The sequence below is a fragment of the Diceros bicornis genome, chromosome 10 (assembly GCF_020826845.1).
Source record: "Diceros bicornis minor isolate mBicDic1 chromosome 10, mDicBic1.mat.cur, whole genome shotgun sequence".
In the NCBI taxonomy this organism is placed as follows: Eukaryota; Metazoa; Chordata; class Mammalia; order Perissodactyla; family Rhinocerotidae; genus Diceros; species Diceros bicornis.
The window spans coordinates 8,067,077-8,084,247 of record NC_080749.1 but is presented as its reverse complement, the minus strand read 5'-3'; the positions used below and the strand labels follow the sequence as shown (position 1 = coordinate 8,084,247).

Sequence of the window (17,171 nt, the reverse complement as noted above, 5' to 3'; positions counted from 1 at the left end):
AGTCAATATGTGAATAAATGTCGGAAAGAATTATGCAAAAATATGTTATGACAGAAGTTCAGAGAAAGAAAGAAGGACTTAGAACGTTTGGGGACATTTTTGAAGAGGAACTGGATTTGATTTTGGTGAAATTTGAAGAGTTTGGAGAACACAGTTGATGTGTTCTAGAAACTTAGATATATATATATATGGGATTCATCAGTACCCAAGTGGCCTTGAATCACAAGTGTGTGCTATACAGTCCAATAATTTTGACTTTTAATCTTGTACTTGCTTCCTGAATCCTACATCTTTACAGATCACAATCTAGATGGGTAACTTTTAGGGCACTCCTGAATGTTTCTTTCTTTCATATGCAAAGCACGCTCATCACATTATGCCTCCAAAAGTCTACATCTGTGGTAGTATTTTTTTTAAATCAGTTTTACACCCATAAAGTCTTGAGGACCATTTTAATTTCTTACCAGCAAAGTGTCATTGGGTAAACTTTGGCTGGGTTCATATACCAAGATCTGATTTTGTTTTCTTACACACACTTGAGAGGAGTCCTATGGTTTCAGATTACTAGAGTATTTATAGGAAAAATATAGTTTCTGAAATTTTAAAATATGTGCCAAGGGGCCAGCCCTGTGTCGTAGGGGTTAAGGGCGTGTGCTCCGCTGCTGGCAGCCCAGGTTCCGATCCCGGGCGCGCACCAAGGCACCGCTTGTCAGGCCATGCTGTGGCGGCATCCCATATAAAGTGGAGGAAGATAGGCACAGATATTAGCCCAGGGCCAGCCTTCCTCAGCAAAAAGAAGAGAATTGACATGGATGTTAGCTCAGGGCTGATCTTCCTCACACACACAAAAAAATATGTGTGCCAAAATTGTCTTGTTTTTCCTCCCATGTTTTTATGCTAGGAACTGAAAACAGGACTCCAGATATGATCTGGTCAGTGTGTGACACAGCTGGATAGATATTATCTCCTGGTGTGGACTTGTATATGTGACCACAGTCAATGCTTGCATTTGCTTTTGTTGGCAACCAAGTGACCTTAAGCTCATTTTGAGCTTTTTGTCTTCTAATCCCCTATGTCATTTTTATCTGGACATCTTAAGAAAGAAGACAGCAAAGAAATAATTGCCTTAACCAAAGTTGAGATAGAATTACTGGCAAGCTTGCATACAGTACTTTAGGCTTCAGAGTTGCTTGTGGGCGCCTTCCTAGGCAGTCCTCTTTTGCAGCCACAGGGAATGGAGGGCATCATGTCACCCACCCAAGGGAAGGGTGTGCAGAGTCTCTTGAGACTAATTCACTCAGATTCACACAAGGGCTTCAAAGGGAGCTGACGTCTTGAGTTCTTAGAATAATTTTCTAGGTTTGTCTACCTTATGCATAATACTTTGTTACTTTTGCATGACTGAAAAAGAGAAAGATATAAAAAGGAAAAAGAAACCCTCTTAAGAGGCTCAGTCACCCAAATGACTCTACTGAAAGAAGCTTACAGAGCAGCAGTTAACCAAAACTGATTGGTGAAACCAAGTGGCAACATGTGGCTTTTCAGCACGCTTTACTCTAATGATACACTAAGAAATCAGAGGCCCCTGTTCTACTCTGCAATGCTGAATGTGGGGAAATCCCGAGATTCAGGTAGTCTGAGAGGAGACACATGGACTAGTTCCAAACCATACTTTAGCTCTCGAGAATATCTGAGTCTTTTTCTTAACACGGATCTGTTTCCTTTAGGTCGTGTGTGCTTCTTGAGCACCAGGTGTCCTTGTGCCCTCAGAGCCTCCATAAGCTGGAACCGCTGGCTGGTTTGCTCATTCATGCCAACAGTGGGGCTCCCTTTCCTGATTATTCTTTTAAATATTCTTTGTATTTCACATTTTTATTTCAATCTTTACTGGGAATTTCAACAACTATTGAGTCTCTACTATGTGATAGTCACTGTGTTAACTGTTTTATATACATTATCTACTTTGATTTATACAACAATATAAAATTAGTATCATTATCCCCACTTAAGAGATAAGAAAACTGAGGCCAAGAGTGACCTCACTGACATCATACAGCTAGTGTGTTGAGGCACACGTATTCAGCCCATGTCAGTCTGATGTGAATGGCAATGCTGTCCTACTACAACATTATCACCTGTGTACTTACAAAGGACATAAGTACCCTGTATCCTTATGAAGGGCTTCACATATCACTCCAAAGGAAGACAAAGTCTATAAAGTGCTTGCCTTTGAGAAGGCAAGTTCACATAAAATAGAAAGAAAAATAAATTAGTGTGTCGAAAGTCAAATTGACAACTGTAGACTCCTTGCCTATCCATAGGTAGCACCATAATTTGTATCATTTTCTTATGGCTAAAATTCACTACCATCCTCCACTCCAGAAATGTTCTACCCATTAATGTTTTGAAATGTTTGAGTCATACCTATGACTCATAAATTAAATTAAATCCAATTTTTTTCTGAATATGACCCTAAGAGCATGAATAAATATACAAAGTCCTTATGATGCCTAGGCTGCTTGTAGGCTGAATAGAGCCCTCACCTGAGTTTGATTGGCCAATGCAGAGTTGGTTCTCACCACTTTTTTTTTTAAGAATTTTAAATTCATTGCCAAGATTTAAAAATTGAGAACTTTTACATTAATGTTCCAGTCTGGCCCCTGGTCTTACACTCGTGAGTAGCATAATTACCTGTTACTAATGGATATCACTGTCCTCCTTAGACGAGACATCTACTCTCTACCAGTCTTTCTCTCTCTCTTTTTTTTCTCTGACACTGAAGCTGTGTGTCAGGTTCCATTTATCATCTGAGATAAAGCTGGCTTCATTCATTTTTATTACTTGCCTGGACCCTGTAGGCATTTGAGTTTGTATCTGTTTCTATAGCACTAAACAACTTTGGAGAAAGTTTCCTTGTTTTTTAAATTTTCAGATAAAAAGTGTTTTTGGTAATGTGCCTTGTGTCACGAAACTAAGTATGAAGTTTTTTTCTCTACTATTTGGAAGAGATTTTCATTCTTGGAATGCTATTTGTATATTCCAACACTTTGACACAAGGACATCAAATTGATGTAGACAAGAGGCCATAGTGTGTGAGGAAGGCGGTAATTAGCATTGATGGACAACCTTCAGAACCTACCATTTTCACCTTAAAAATGAAAATGAGGAGAAATAAAATCCTATACCAATATAGAGTGCCTTCAGGAGAGGACCTGGGTTTGGTCTTTATTTCACTTTGCTACTTGGAATTTAGTTTGAAATCTCTGCTCGAAAAGATTTTGGAATGAGAAAACTCAAATTTTGTCTTGTGGCTATGTATCATTCATAGATATGCTTGCAAATAGAAACAAAAGTCTTGTTCTAGGTAGTTTGAATGGCCTCTGAATACAGATACTCAAATTTTAGATAATGGATAGTGCATTTCTTTACATTTTTTGTTAATAGACCTGTAGGGGTATGTGTACAGGTGAATATTTGATTTATTTATAACCAAGATGAATTGATATGTTTTCCTCCAAATGTCATGAGTTAGATGCCAAATCTTAACATTTAATTTCCCACAATGTGCTGTATAGTATAAGATCTCCAACACAGAATCAGTGCTGATGCATAAAAAGATGAATTGGCTTGCCTGAGGCTGCAGAGTGGTTCAGCGACAAAGATGAGAACTAAAATAGTATGGCCACTACCACTTTTGAACATTTACCATAGATCAGGCACCATGCTAAATGACCGTATAATCTCATTTAATCCTCTCAATAGCTCTGTGATGTAGACGTTATCTTAATTTTAAAATTGAGAACACTGAGGAATCTCAGAAATGAAATGATTTACTCAAGCTAACAGAGCTAAGAACTAGGATTCCAGAACAAATCTGTGTGCTTCTAAAGCTATGTCCTTAAAGCACTTCATCACACTACTTGGTCCTTGCCATGCCTCCCCAATTAATAATTTGTGATATTATTTTTCTTGTCTCTAAACTAGGAACTGTAAATGATATGTAAATGATGTATTTCATTACATTATATATATATAACACTATATATATATATATATATATATATCACATTGATTGTAAGTGTTTTAAGTGACTTCTTTGTGGCTAGAGAGAGAGCGCCAATATGTATCTGCTCCTTTGTGTTCTTGTTATCAAATTGCTACATCAGATACTTTGCCATGAATATTGGTGCTGTGTCACCCAATTCCCAAGTACAGGCAAAATGATCCATCCTGTGCTTAACTGAGGCTCTGTGGTTGAGGAGTCCAGCACATTTGTGTGCAGTTCTCAGACTGCCTTGTATTGATTCAATTCAGCTGAGATTAACATATATCCATCGCATACATGTAAAATTTAGGCGTGGGATGGATTCCAAGAATGTGACTTGGCCTCTGCCTCTTCTGCTGTGTGACCTTATGCAAATTATCTAATGTCTTAGCCTCAGTTTCTTCATTTGTGAATGGCAATAATGGCACCTACTGCAGAGGGGTGTTATGTGGGAAAAATATACTTATCCCCTAGTATATTTTTGGCTCAAAAGAGTTATTCATTCAAGACCAGTTTCTTACCTACATTTTTTTACTCATTTAAATGGTGTGGTCCTTACCATAAGTTGAGGAACACAACTTAAAAAGAGGGAAAAAATAGCTTAACCCTATTCATTTTTAACTTTCTTGTCAAAGGGTGACTAGTCAGTTTCTGGACGAAGCCAGAGTCATTAACTACCAAGATCTTTAAAACGTAGAACAAAATGAAAAGCAACAACCAGTAACTGTAAAGACTGTAAGACTGTTTTTACCTAGAGTTAAAAGGTGATAAGAAACATCCTAAGCTGATTAAAACCTGTTGGCAGGTGGCTGAAACAATTCCTTGGAGTGATTTCAAGTGGGATTTATGATGCTCATTTCCAGTTAGTTACTGAGATAGCCGATCTCTCTATGGAAAGAGAGGAGAGGTTTAATGTTACATCAGCACAGCATTGGGCAGGTGGGGTGCTCTCAGCTACAAGCAGCAGCAGCAAGCTGTGTAAACTATCTGTTTCTGGAAACAGTTAGAGAAGACGTAAAATCCACTTGTTTTTGGAAGCTGGCCATGAGTTTTGTAATTGGCATACCAGCCTTTCACACATACTTATGAGATGAAAGGCCTTCTGTTATCCCTTTCCCTGCCCCCACCCTGCTGCAACCACCCAAATCACTGTTGAAAAGGGAGTCTTGGTAAAAAGACACTAGATTATCCACATTTGCTCCACTTTTTCTTAAATTTATGTTTTGCAGGACAAATGATACTGGCTTTCTTTCCTTCAAAGACCACTTGCCTGTCACTCAGATAGTTATCACTGATACCAACAGATCAAACTCAGAAGCTGCCTGGAGAATTGGTCCCTTGCGTTGCTATGGTGACCGTGAGTACTAAATGGAAAGAAGCTTTCTCTCTGCATTACATAAGCACGAGATGTTTTTATTCCCCGATTCCTTTTCCCTGCAGTGTTCTCCCAGTCTTGAAAATTACCCACGTGCCCAATGCTTTCCTATACCCCATGCCAAAACAATGAACCCTCATGCTTAAGGATTTTCTCATTTGCAGGACACTTCTGGAATGCGGTCTCATTTTATACAGAAGCCTCTTACCTCCACTTTCCTACCTTCCATGCGGAATTCAGTGCTGATATTTCCTTCTTTTTTAAAACCACGGCTTTATCTGGAGTTTTCCTGGAAAACCTTGGCATTAAAGACTTCATCCGACTTGAAATAAGCTGTAAGTGCCCTCATTTATGAATTTAATGTAACTGGTCAACAGAAGAAGTTTTCCTCTGATCTTTGCCACCAACAACTAGTGCATGTTTGTACTATCAAATTAATCTCACTAGACATCTGTAAAATTAGCAATGATAATTTCTAGTTCTTTCTAATGTTTTTTGTTTTATTATTTCCTCTCAGTATTTAGTCAGTCATTTTCTTTTCAAAATAGTGCTTTCCCCCAAATCCCAGAGATACCTCCCCCTTACAATGTCCTTTATCTGATCCCTGGGTATTTCTTACTTGTGACTTTAAGCTTCCACACCACAGACCTTTTTCATTACAATTTCCATAGAAAGCTGAAAGTATTATTATTATACACTCCATTCATATTTGGGGTCTTCCTTTTTGTTGTACTTTTGCTCTGAAAGTAATTTCCTAACTTTTTCCCCACCACAAGGAGCCTGTGATGACCAATAAGAATTCCCATTGTTTCTCTACCACTTCGCCATGAACAGTGTATCTAGTGAATTTCATGCCAGGATGTGGATCATTTTTCAACATCCCATCTCCTATATACAAGTTATATTCAGTAATAATCATAAAGTTAAATGAAAAATAATAGAAATGCAGATGGTGAAATTTTCCATTATTGAACTTTTATATGCAATTATGCCAATAAAAAATAGTTCAGTTCAAAAAAGAAAATATAATAAATACTTTTTAATTACATTAATTCATTTTTTATAAAACGGGAATAAACATACCTACATATTAATTTGTTCCAGTAATAGTAATAACATTAAAATATTTGTTCCTTAGACTTGACTTCTGCAAATTTGTCAATGATTTCATCAAAATTGATTTTCTTTGCATGTTTGTGTTCAAAAGAGAATATAATCAGACTTGTGCATCTATCTTCTCTCATATTGATCAAAGGATACTTTTTATTAATTTTAAATTTAAAATATTTTTCACATTAAGCAACAGATATACAAATTTTAGAAAAGATTTTAAATACAGGGATAAGTCTGGTGGACATTCATAAAAATTCCATTTTACAATAAATTCAAGAAATTGCAACACTATCCATGTGGTTTTTTTTCAGGATCAATTCTAGCTGTTTTCAAATATTTCTGTGATCAAAAAAATCACTAAAATATTTTCACCAGAAAATTCATCAATGATTACTATTCTATCTGGTGAAAATTACAGAGTTCCTGAGGGTTTGAAGTTGCTTGAGGTCTCTTTGGATGCAATTTGTGTCCACAACCCCTGTGGAACTGTACATCCATGCATTTCAATGGTAGATTTGAGTTAAACAATGATAGCACAATAATTGTAAAAATTAAAAATTAGAACTTGAGTTCTTACTCTTAAAAAACACACGTATATTTGAGTCTGCATGTTTAGGAGACAATGGTATATCTGGACTCGCTGTATTAACTTCCCTCTTGAATATAATATTTATTAAGTGGTAAGTAATAAAATGTGCTATTTGAAGCTTACATATACATTATTAAAAATTCATACTAACATCAGCATTTGGTAGAACTTAGACCAATAAAAGTTATTTTTAGTGGAGGAATGTTTTATCACTGATGTTTAGAATTACTGGTTCATGGCAATAATAAAAAAACAGATCTACTTTTAGTTGCTTTTGCTAGTTTTCTGATTCTCCACACTCAGTGTACCCCCTTATTTCTTATACACCCGGTGGACCATTCCCACCGTCTTGACCTTGTTATACCCATGGCCCTGAGGACTCATGCTTGTCATTAGGTGTCTCATTTATCTGTATCTAAATGGATGTTTTCTATAGTTTGATTGAAGCAATTGACCATATTACAATAATGATGTGACTGCATGAAATACCCTTGAAAGCACAGGTAATATCTTGGCAAAAGCAACTTAGCAATTTGAGAGTCCAGAAAAAGAGACAAAAGCACTGGTGGCAGGAGATGGTACAAGTTTTCTGCCAATCCCCAAGCAGCTAAGTGTTTCTTTTGCAGTTACAGCACAAGACATACAAGGAAAGAGCTCTCTTTAATCGGTAGTCTTCACCTCCTTTTACTCCACAACAATTTAGTCTATTAATGGGAGGAAGCTCTTGTGGCTTTAGTGTGAAATAAGATCCCTCATACCTAACTTGGCTGGGCTCTGAAAATGTGCAGTTGAGTGCCAACCATTTCATAATATGGGTATAATAACCTCAGTGTAAATTTAATAAAAATCAGGCCCCAAGGCCTTTTGATTCATTAAAACAGCAGCAAATGTCATGGCATATTATCACAAGATAATGAGTGAAGATTTAGTGTTAATTACATTTCAATGTCCAATTTGTTTGTACTTCCTGGTACTATATTTTGTCCTTTGAGTTGTACAAAAATGTTTTAAGTGCAGGTAATATTAAACTTGATGAAAATTTAAAATTCATAGATGTAATTGTTCGGTGTACCCTATTTCACCAGATTGGAGAACATATACTTTTCAAAACAAGAGGGTGTTATATAAAAAATTTTAAAGTACAAGGCCTCATATTTTCCAAGATATTTTGTTCTATTATTATTTAAAAGAAAAAAATAAACAAATGGGAGGGATCTTGCATTTCTTATTAATAATAACACTCATCCTATGCCTTTTATGCAGATGGAATTTTCACCCTAAAGCCTTCATAGCAAGATATCTCTACACATCAGCTACTTAGAAAGGAAATGGCCTTTAAACAGATGTGGTGGCTCAGAGTAGATTTCTCTCCCATCCCCAAGGAGTGTTTCTCTATAACTATCTGAGCAGAAGCTTCCAAAGTTTGATATATGCAAACTGTTGGACAGGGAACAAGAAGTTTCAGTGAAATTTTCAATCCATTTCCTTCTGGGTCACTTCCAACTAAGACATTTGAATTTTTTAGCCTTGAGATTAGTCTGTGTTCTATGAAAAGCAAAATATTTCACTATGTCCTCAAGTCTTAGTGGATGTGTTTCAAATGAGACTGAGAAAAAATACATTAGCTATTTTGACAATTATCTCACAATGGCTGTGCAGATAGAAATAGATATTTTGGCGTGGATGATGGGAAGCAGAAGGAAATGGCTCTGTAGAGTCAGCATGGCATAGAGGAAAGAGTTCAATGCAGATGCAAATTTCTGTTCTTCTGAGTCTAATTGTGAGCAAATTCTTCACCCCCTCAGTGCTTGTTTATGCAAAATGGCATTGGTGACACCCATATGCCAACCAGATGTATTTGGCTGCAATTAAAAGAAAACTCAATTTGTACTGGTAGACACAAGGATAGGAATTCACTGGTGCTGGGATATGTGACTAAGTTCAGAATTGGTGGGACACTATTTCTGGTTGGATTCAGCAGTTTAACAGAGTTATCAGTGTTCTAGTTTATTTCTCTCTCTGCTCTGACTTCTGAATATTTACTTCAGTCTAAGGTTAGCTCTCTCTCAAGGGAGAGCTACATTATAGCTGATGGGAAATCACTTCTTTACCATCTGTCCATGAAATCCTCCTGATAGGCAACTCATCTGACCACCTATGAACCAGTGCCTCTGGCCAGAAAAGTAAAGATTGCAGCTTGGGTTTTCCAGGGCCCACCCTTATACTTGGCAGGGAGGTAGCCTTCCCTAAAGCCTGTAGGGAGAAGAGATAATTTTCCCTCTAAACTTCGGAATTCTTGACTGAGACCCTGTAATAAATGACAGATTGAGAAGAGAAAAACAAACAAAAGTTTATTAACATGTATACATGGGAGATACCCAGAGAAAAATGAGTAACTCAAAGAGATGACTTAGAACTCCAGCTTATATAGCATCTTCAACAAAGAACAATAAATGTATAGAGGAATGATAGGACAATGGAAGGCAGTTTTAGGCTTCTAATGGCAGAGATAAATGCTAGTTAGTAAAGTTTGTTATGTAGATTTCTCTGGTGCCATCTCCAGGCTGATAGGATCTACAGTTGTCTTCAGGCAATTAACTTTCCTTCTCTTGGTAGAGAGGGGAGAAGGGACTTCTCTGAGAATGTGAGTCCTGCTTTTACACAAATAGGAGGATGGCAGAGAGCTTTCCTTGTCTCTGCTACTTCTCAATTGTCTTTAGCTCAAAATAATCCTTATGCTAAAGTGGCCTATTTTGGGGTGGCATACTGTACTAGCCTTCAAGCCCTTGGGAAAAGTGAAGAATATATATATAACATATATATACACATATGCATATGTATATGTATGTATATATATATGTGTGTATATATATATATAGAGAGAGAGAGAGCGAGAGAGAGAGAGAGAGATTGATTTGAGTTCTGGTTTTCAGAGGTATCACATCAAGAATATTACAGGGCCGGCCCTGTGGCTTAGCGGTTAAGTGTGCGCGCTCCACTATTGGCGGCCCGGGTTCGGATCCTGGGCGCGCACCGGGGCACCGCTTCTCCGGCCATGCTGAGCCCATGTCCCACATACAGCAACTAGAAGGACATGCAACTATGATGTACAACTATCTAGTGGGGCTTTGGGGGGGAAAAAAATGGAGGAGGATTGGCAATAGATGTTAGCTCAGAGCCGGTCTTCCTCAGCAAAAAGAACAGGATTAGCATGGATGTTAGCTCAGGGCTGATCTTCGTCACAAAAAAAAAAAAGAATATTACCAAATGTGATATTAAATTAGAGATACAATTCTCAGATGCTCAGGAATAGTAAAAATTAATACTACTAATAATTCCATTTATACTAAATTGTCACGTTAAACACTGATTAGACACTCTACTAAATGCTTTACATTCATTATTTCATTGTGTTTTCAAAAAATTCTATCTGTGATCATCAAGCTATTGTACTATGATTTTCATTGTTTAACTCATATTCCAATATGCAGATGATGAAGGTGAGCCTAGAGAAGGTAAATGATGTGCGCTCAGAGTCACACAGCTAGTAAGAAAGTCAAAATCCAGGTTTCAACCAGTCGTCTCTGTTCCTTAGAGCAACTACCTACTCTGCTTTGCGAAACTGCCTTAAGAACCAAGTATGTTAGGACTCAAGAGAAAATGGAATTTTTTTTCTCCATGATTTAAAGCATAGGACATTCAGAAAGTCCTTGAAATTTTATGGAAAACTGTATGTGCCTTTTTTTGGAGACAGGAACCACAGCTGCCATTAGATCCTCAAAGAATTCATGTCTTGTAAAAAGTTCAATGACATTTCGTTTAGTGCATATTTCTCATTTTACAGATGAATACGTGGAAAGTCGGAGAGGTTAAATGACTACATTAAGGCCTTGCAACTTCTTCTTTGTTACATAGATGGTCACTGAGATCTCTTGCACACCTGGCAAGGAGTAGGGGTCAAGAGCACAGAAATGGAGTCTCAGTTCGTCTTCATGAAGCTCAGGGCTGAGTGCTGCAGGCAATAGTGCTGTGCAGACCCTATGGAGAATTCTCTATGGGGCACAGTGGTCAATTGTTCCTGCCAAAGTCAGGAAGAACATTATACAGGAGACTTTCCTTAGAAGGCTTCTTCTCACCTCCTAGGAGTACTTGGTAGACACTCTCTGATGCTTGTGGCGTTTTCCTCCACTTAACGTTCCTGCTCTTCGTCAATCTTCTCAAAAGTACCCTGTGAGCTCATTTTGTTTCATTCATCCTTGCGTTCTCAGTGCCTAGCACAGTGCCTGGCTTGGTAAAAACCCACTGAAAGGCTAAAGTGACTCCTTAGCTTTGTCTTGAACCGTAAGAGAGTAGCTAATGAGGGAAGGTATTTTTCAGACGCTTGGGGGAAGAAGAGGTCAGAAGATAGATTCACGATAGCGCTAATGATGCCACAGGCCCTCCGGCCTTCCCATCCGGGGTCATTGAGTTGTGTCCATCCCTTCAGCAAGTGAGTGGTAGCTTGTGTTTGCCTCAGATGTTCTGTCCACAAAGTCACTAGCCAGTGTTGGATATATCATCCATTTACTTACATTTTTTTCATTCAATTGTATCCAGGCTCCTATATTGTATATTCTAGCTTTGACCGCCCAAGGGAACTGCATAGGTTTCAAGGTTGGAGGTTTAGTCACAGGAAAAGTGGGTTAAAAAGTGAGCTCCAGGTGCTGGCCCAGTGATGCAAGTGGTTAAGTGCACGCGCTCCACTACAGTGGCCCGAGGTTCGCCGGTTCGGATCCCGGGTGTGCACCAACGCTCTCCTTGGCAAGCCATGCTGTGGCGGCGTCTCATATAAAGTGGAGGAAGATGGGTATGGATGTTAGCCTAGGGCCAGTCTTCCTCAGCAAAAAGAGGAGGATTGGCAGATGTTAGCTCAGGGCCGATCTTCCTCACCAAAAAACAACAAAAAAAGTGAGCTCCGGAGATACATCACCTGGATTTAAAATCCTGACTCTGTCCCATCTGGGTTGGAGCAACTTATCAGCTCTCTATGGCTCAGTTTCCTCATCTGTGAAATATTACCTGTCTCATAAGGTTGTACTGAGACTTAAGTGAATTGATTCATGAAAAATGCTTAGCAGAATGCCTGGCTGATGGTAAGCACTCAATAAATATACTTATTATTATTGCATTTCACTGATTCTCTCCCAGTTCTAAGAGGAGTGGGTTGAACATAGTAGGTCTTTAATAGTGACAAATAAGTTGAACAATAATAATTTTAAAAGATTTTCCAAGAAACCGAATACCTTGGTATAAAACTAAAAAAAAAAAATCTAAAATTGCAAAATCACATTTGCATGTGCAGTGTAACAATGTTTTAATGAATGAACCTTTAGTTTGATGAGAGCTTCCTGTATACAAGGCCTGGTGCTAGGTGCTGGGTGTCCAATAAATGAGGTGTTCATCAAGAGTTTGCAGACTGGTGGGGGAGACAGACCGTAAACAGATCATTACTCAACAGGGGGATAAATCTTGGAGCAGAGCAAAGCACAGACAGGAAACCTAGCATGGAGGTGGGGGTGGCAGGGGGTAGTGGGCCGATGATGGTGCAGCAAACCCTCCGCCCTCCTTGATATCCACAAGACCAACGTTGCAAGAAGTCTTTTAGCAAAATCTTTAACGTTCCTTCCCTCCAATTCTCACCAATCTTTACCACTGTTCTGTTGAGAGAAATAAATCTAGGACCCAGTCATCTATCAGTAAGTGTTTTTTTGATCTTAAGGTGTGGGAGGTTTTGAAATGGCATCAGTGGCCGAAACAAGAAACAAGGAAAGGCTCAAAGGGCCACCTTCGCTCTTATTCAATTTTTTAATTATTGAACCCAATTTGTTCCCTTAATTCTGCTTCCTTTAATGCACAGGTTTATGAGCCAAAACCAATTTACCTGGGTTGGTGAACCATGCCACTATGGTAATAATAACAATAGCCATGACTTAGCACATCCTATGTACCAGGCATAGTTCTAAGAACTTCATCAGGATTTATTTATAAACAACATGACAATTAGGTACTGTTTTTATTCTCATTTTGCAAATGAGAAAACTGAGGCGTGACGAGAGAGAAAACTTGCCTTAGGTCACAGTGGCTCCAGAGTCCGTGCTCTCAGATTCCGTTTTTAAGGCCTCTACTTTATTGCCTCTCCTTAAGGTCAGGGCTCACATTCAGCAGAATGCAAAACCATTCAAGCTCTCAGAGTTACCTGAAATTCCACATATTAGGGGTTTCGTATACTGAGGCTGGCTTTCTGTTAGGGCTTAAAGGCTGGGGAGGGAAAGGTCCAGAGTGACTTTTGGTATTGCTGATAATTCAGATCTAGCAGTTGATGACTTTGTCAAATAAATAACCATGTCCTGCTCTGGGGGTAAAGGAGAGGTGGCCAGCACAAGGTGCTGAGAGGGAAGGGAAGGTCTGGCATACGAAGGCTCCAGTTACTGAAAGGGGACTGTCTTCTCTTGAACCTCAATGTATAATTTACCTCTCCACTTCCTTCAGGTTTAGAACACGCTTCTGTAAAAATGACAAATTCAACTTTCCTCTTCTCAATAAAGAAAGATGGTGAAGAATTCTACTTTTGGAGTCAGATTCTATTTGCTATCTGGGAAACTTTGACCAATTAGTTCTATTTCTCTGAACTTTAATTTTCTCATCCATGAAATGGGAATAAAAATGACATCTTTCTCATAGGGTTGTTTTGAAGATTAAAATGAGAAAATCCACGGTAGTGCTTAGTACAGTGTCTGGCAGAGTATGTACAGTTCATTGTACCTACTGGGCTGCTGCTACTTCTCTCTCTCTTTCTATGAATGGTTATATCAACACTGCCACCACCACCACACCCATCACCATCACCATCGTCACTATCATCACTACCACCACCATCACCACCACTACCACCATCATCACTACCGTCACCATCACCACCATCACCACCACCGTGACCACCAGCACCACTACCATCACCATCACCATCACTACCACCACCACCACCACCACCACCACCACCACCACCATCACCATCATCCGCCACCACCACCACCATCTCTACCATCACCCTCACCATCACCATCACCACCACTACCACCACCATCATCATCAGAGGTATTATTACCCCTGACTGGCTGCGACCTGGCTTCTGTGATCTGCAGATTATTATAGAGGGGTATATAGAGTCACAGAAGCAGCCCAATGTGGGATGGGGGCTTAGGTTTGATTCTAGGCACTGCCAGTTGCAATGATGTCTCCTTGGACAAGACGCTTAAACTTTTGAGCCTCCTTTTTTTTTTTGAGTCATAGTAATTGCGTGAATGTTTGTATCACATGTGTTAATGAAATAACATGGAGAAGAGGAGAACAACAGTGGACTTTCCAGGGTGTAGGTCTTTTCCCTGTAGGGGTAGAGCTGCCTTGCAAACTCAGTACCTATGGATATCTAGGAGGACACAATTGAAGATGGAATAGACCCAGAAAACCCAGAACCTTGGCACTGATGCATGTTTAACAGATCAGCATTTGTGGCCCTGGTTCCTATCTTATTTCCAGAATTCTCACAATGAGGACCAACTGGGCAAAATGAAAGAACTTCAGACTTAGGATTTGGTAGTTGTCACCATTAATGGTAATTGCAGTACTGCAGGGATTTCAATAGAAGTCCTCTCCACCTAACTATTGACTTGCAATCATTTATACTATTCATTCAGGATATGCTTTTGCCCTAAACACACTGACAGCTCCCTTCATCCTTCTTCCTCTTTCCCTTTTTGGTTTCAGCTCCTTCTGAGATCACTTTTGCCATTGATGTTGGGAATGGCCCTGTAGAGCTTGTAGTCCAGTCTCCGTCTCTTCTGAATGACAACCAATGGCATTACGTCCGGGCTGAGAGGAACCTGAAGGAGACCTCACTGCAGGTGGACAGCCTCCCAAGGATGACGAGGGAGACTTCGGAGGAGGGACATTTCCGATTGCAGCTGAATAGCCAGTTGTTTGTAGGTAGGGGACATCTTAAGGTGCCCTTTGTGCTAAAAATCCTACAACACCACTATGTTACCAGGCCCAAGGAAAACTGCTATTTTATTGTAGACCTGGGAAATGATTAAAATATATCATAAGGCATTTATAGTTATACATTTAATTTTGCAAATTCTTCCTTTCTAGCTTCATCAACCACAGCAATAAAAGATTATGCCACTCCTTAGCAAATTTTGAAGTTGTCAGATGTCCAGAGACCTCTTTTATTTTTCATGCTTATAATCAAAATCTACTCTTAGCAAAAGGATATATGAGCTATTTACATCATAGTAGGTGTCGACTCTAAGTCAGCGGGCCGCCCTTCCCTCTTCCTAGTGATACCTGACTCCTGGTAATTATCAATAACAATAACAGTGGAACGAAATATGTTGCACCATCTCAAAGGAATTCCAGTCATCAGTAATATGGTAGGGGAAAGAACTACTATTTTTTAAACTGGGGGCTTCTTTGATATTCCCTGAAATCACTTCACTTAGTGACTGCCTTACAGTTGCACAGAAAGGCAGCCCGGATCTTGAGATATCTCCCCACTGGTCACTCCCTCTGTGACACTCAGAATCAACCTTTAGACAAGTTGTTCTTCTAAACTGGCTGCTACTGCTGGTAGTGGAGACTGGAAAGGCTCAGATGTCATTCACTGAGCCATTAATTAATTAATTAATTCCATAAATAGTCGCTAAGTACCTAAAATAAGTCAGACACCTTGTTGAATGCTGGGGATTGAAAGATGAATTATGCAATGTCACTGCTTTTCAAGGAGCTCACAGTCATGTGTGTGTTGTGTGTGTATGTGTGTGTGTGTGTGAGAGAGAGAGAGAGAGAGAGAGAGAATGAATTTAGCCACATTAGTCTGGGTAGGAAAGATCAGCCTTATAGCTATAATTCAGAAAGGGTTTTTTGAAACTGGGTTGAGCAGGGCTTGTAAAGCTTTCAAGTACAAAATAGAGCTATAAATGTTAGGGATATTCTAATATTATCAAAGTAAAGAGGCTTCTCTTATATAAAACTTCAAGTTCAGATGCTTAGAACAGTGATATAAATAAGTGCCAAAATTTGCCAGTCAACCCGGATTTAATTTTCCTTCCTTATTTATTTATTTATTTTACCAACTCTCTCACTAAATAACTTTGCTGCTAGTCATGGAATGTTATCAGCCATCAATTTCTAAAGAAAGCGGGTTTCTTACCTGCTTCTTTAAATTTGGGTTTGTGCAATTTTTACCTCTGAGGAAAGAAAGCAGTCACTAAGAGTCCACCAGCTAGAAGAAAAGAAGTAACAGAACATGTTATAGTCTCTCTTCTCAGCAGGAATCACATTTCTTTCCTCATCTGTCATGTTTTACATATCCGGCAGAAGCTGATATATAAGTGATTAAAAGCAATTTTATGATGACAAGGCATTTACTTAATTAATAAACTACATAAGTGACATGATTTACTATTAAAAATATTTTTTTTAATTTATATTGCTGTTTTACTTCTATTTAAACATCACATTTTATTTCTCTGAAGAAGTTTGCTAGTCATCAAGATTTAGTATCTTTTTTGGTGGAATTAATTCAAGTAGTTTGCAATTTTCATAAATTATATTCCATGCCAAAGTTTAATTTATCTTCAGGCAGTACTTATGAATCTTTCTGGCTGAAAGGTGTATATAAAGATGGAATAACTTTTTTTTCCTTTCATACAAATTTCATGTAGCTATGAAGTTATCATCTGGCCTGAATATGTGATCAATTTTGTTCAAGTCAGAAGGGAGAAGAGGCAGCTGTGTTTCACGGCAGGTTTTTATCTCCAGACGTTTCGGTCAAATTGATCACGAATGCAATGAGTTGTAAGAGCATGTCGATGGGTCTGGGGGAGGTGTCCTGCTCGAGCTGGAGCCAAGGTCAGCTGCGGCGAGAGCACCTGCTTCTCTTATGTTTCTCTCCGATAAATTCCATCTCAGATGTTACTGTGCTTTATTGAATTTGTCTTAATGTACTTGAA

At 38.8% G+C, this 17,171-nt stretch overlaps 1 protein-coding gene across 3 annotated transcripts in view; it reads left to right on the top strand.

Moving 5' to 3' along the window:
* The window catches only part of CNTNAP5 (contactin associated protein family member 5), a 757,303-nt gene that overhangs the window by 623,989 nt on the left and 116,143 nt on the right, over window positions 1-17,171 (top strand). For all 3 annotated transcript variants that reach the window (XM_058548782.1, XM_058548783.1, XM_058548784.1), the window contains 3 exons: window positions 5,275-5,402; window positions 5,585-5,755; window positions 14,926-15,144. In XM_058548782.1, coding sequence (XP_058404765.1) covers window positions 5,275-5,402; window positions 5,585-5,755; window positions 14,926-15,144 — 518 coding nt within the window. The remainder of the gene's footprint in view (window positions 1-5,274; window positions 5,403-5,584; window positions 5,756-14,925; window positions 15,145-17,171) is intronic.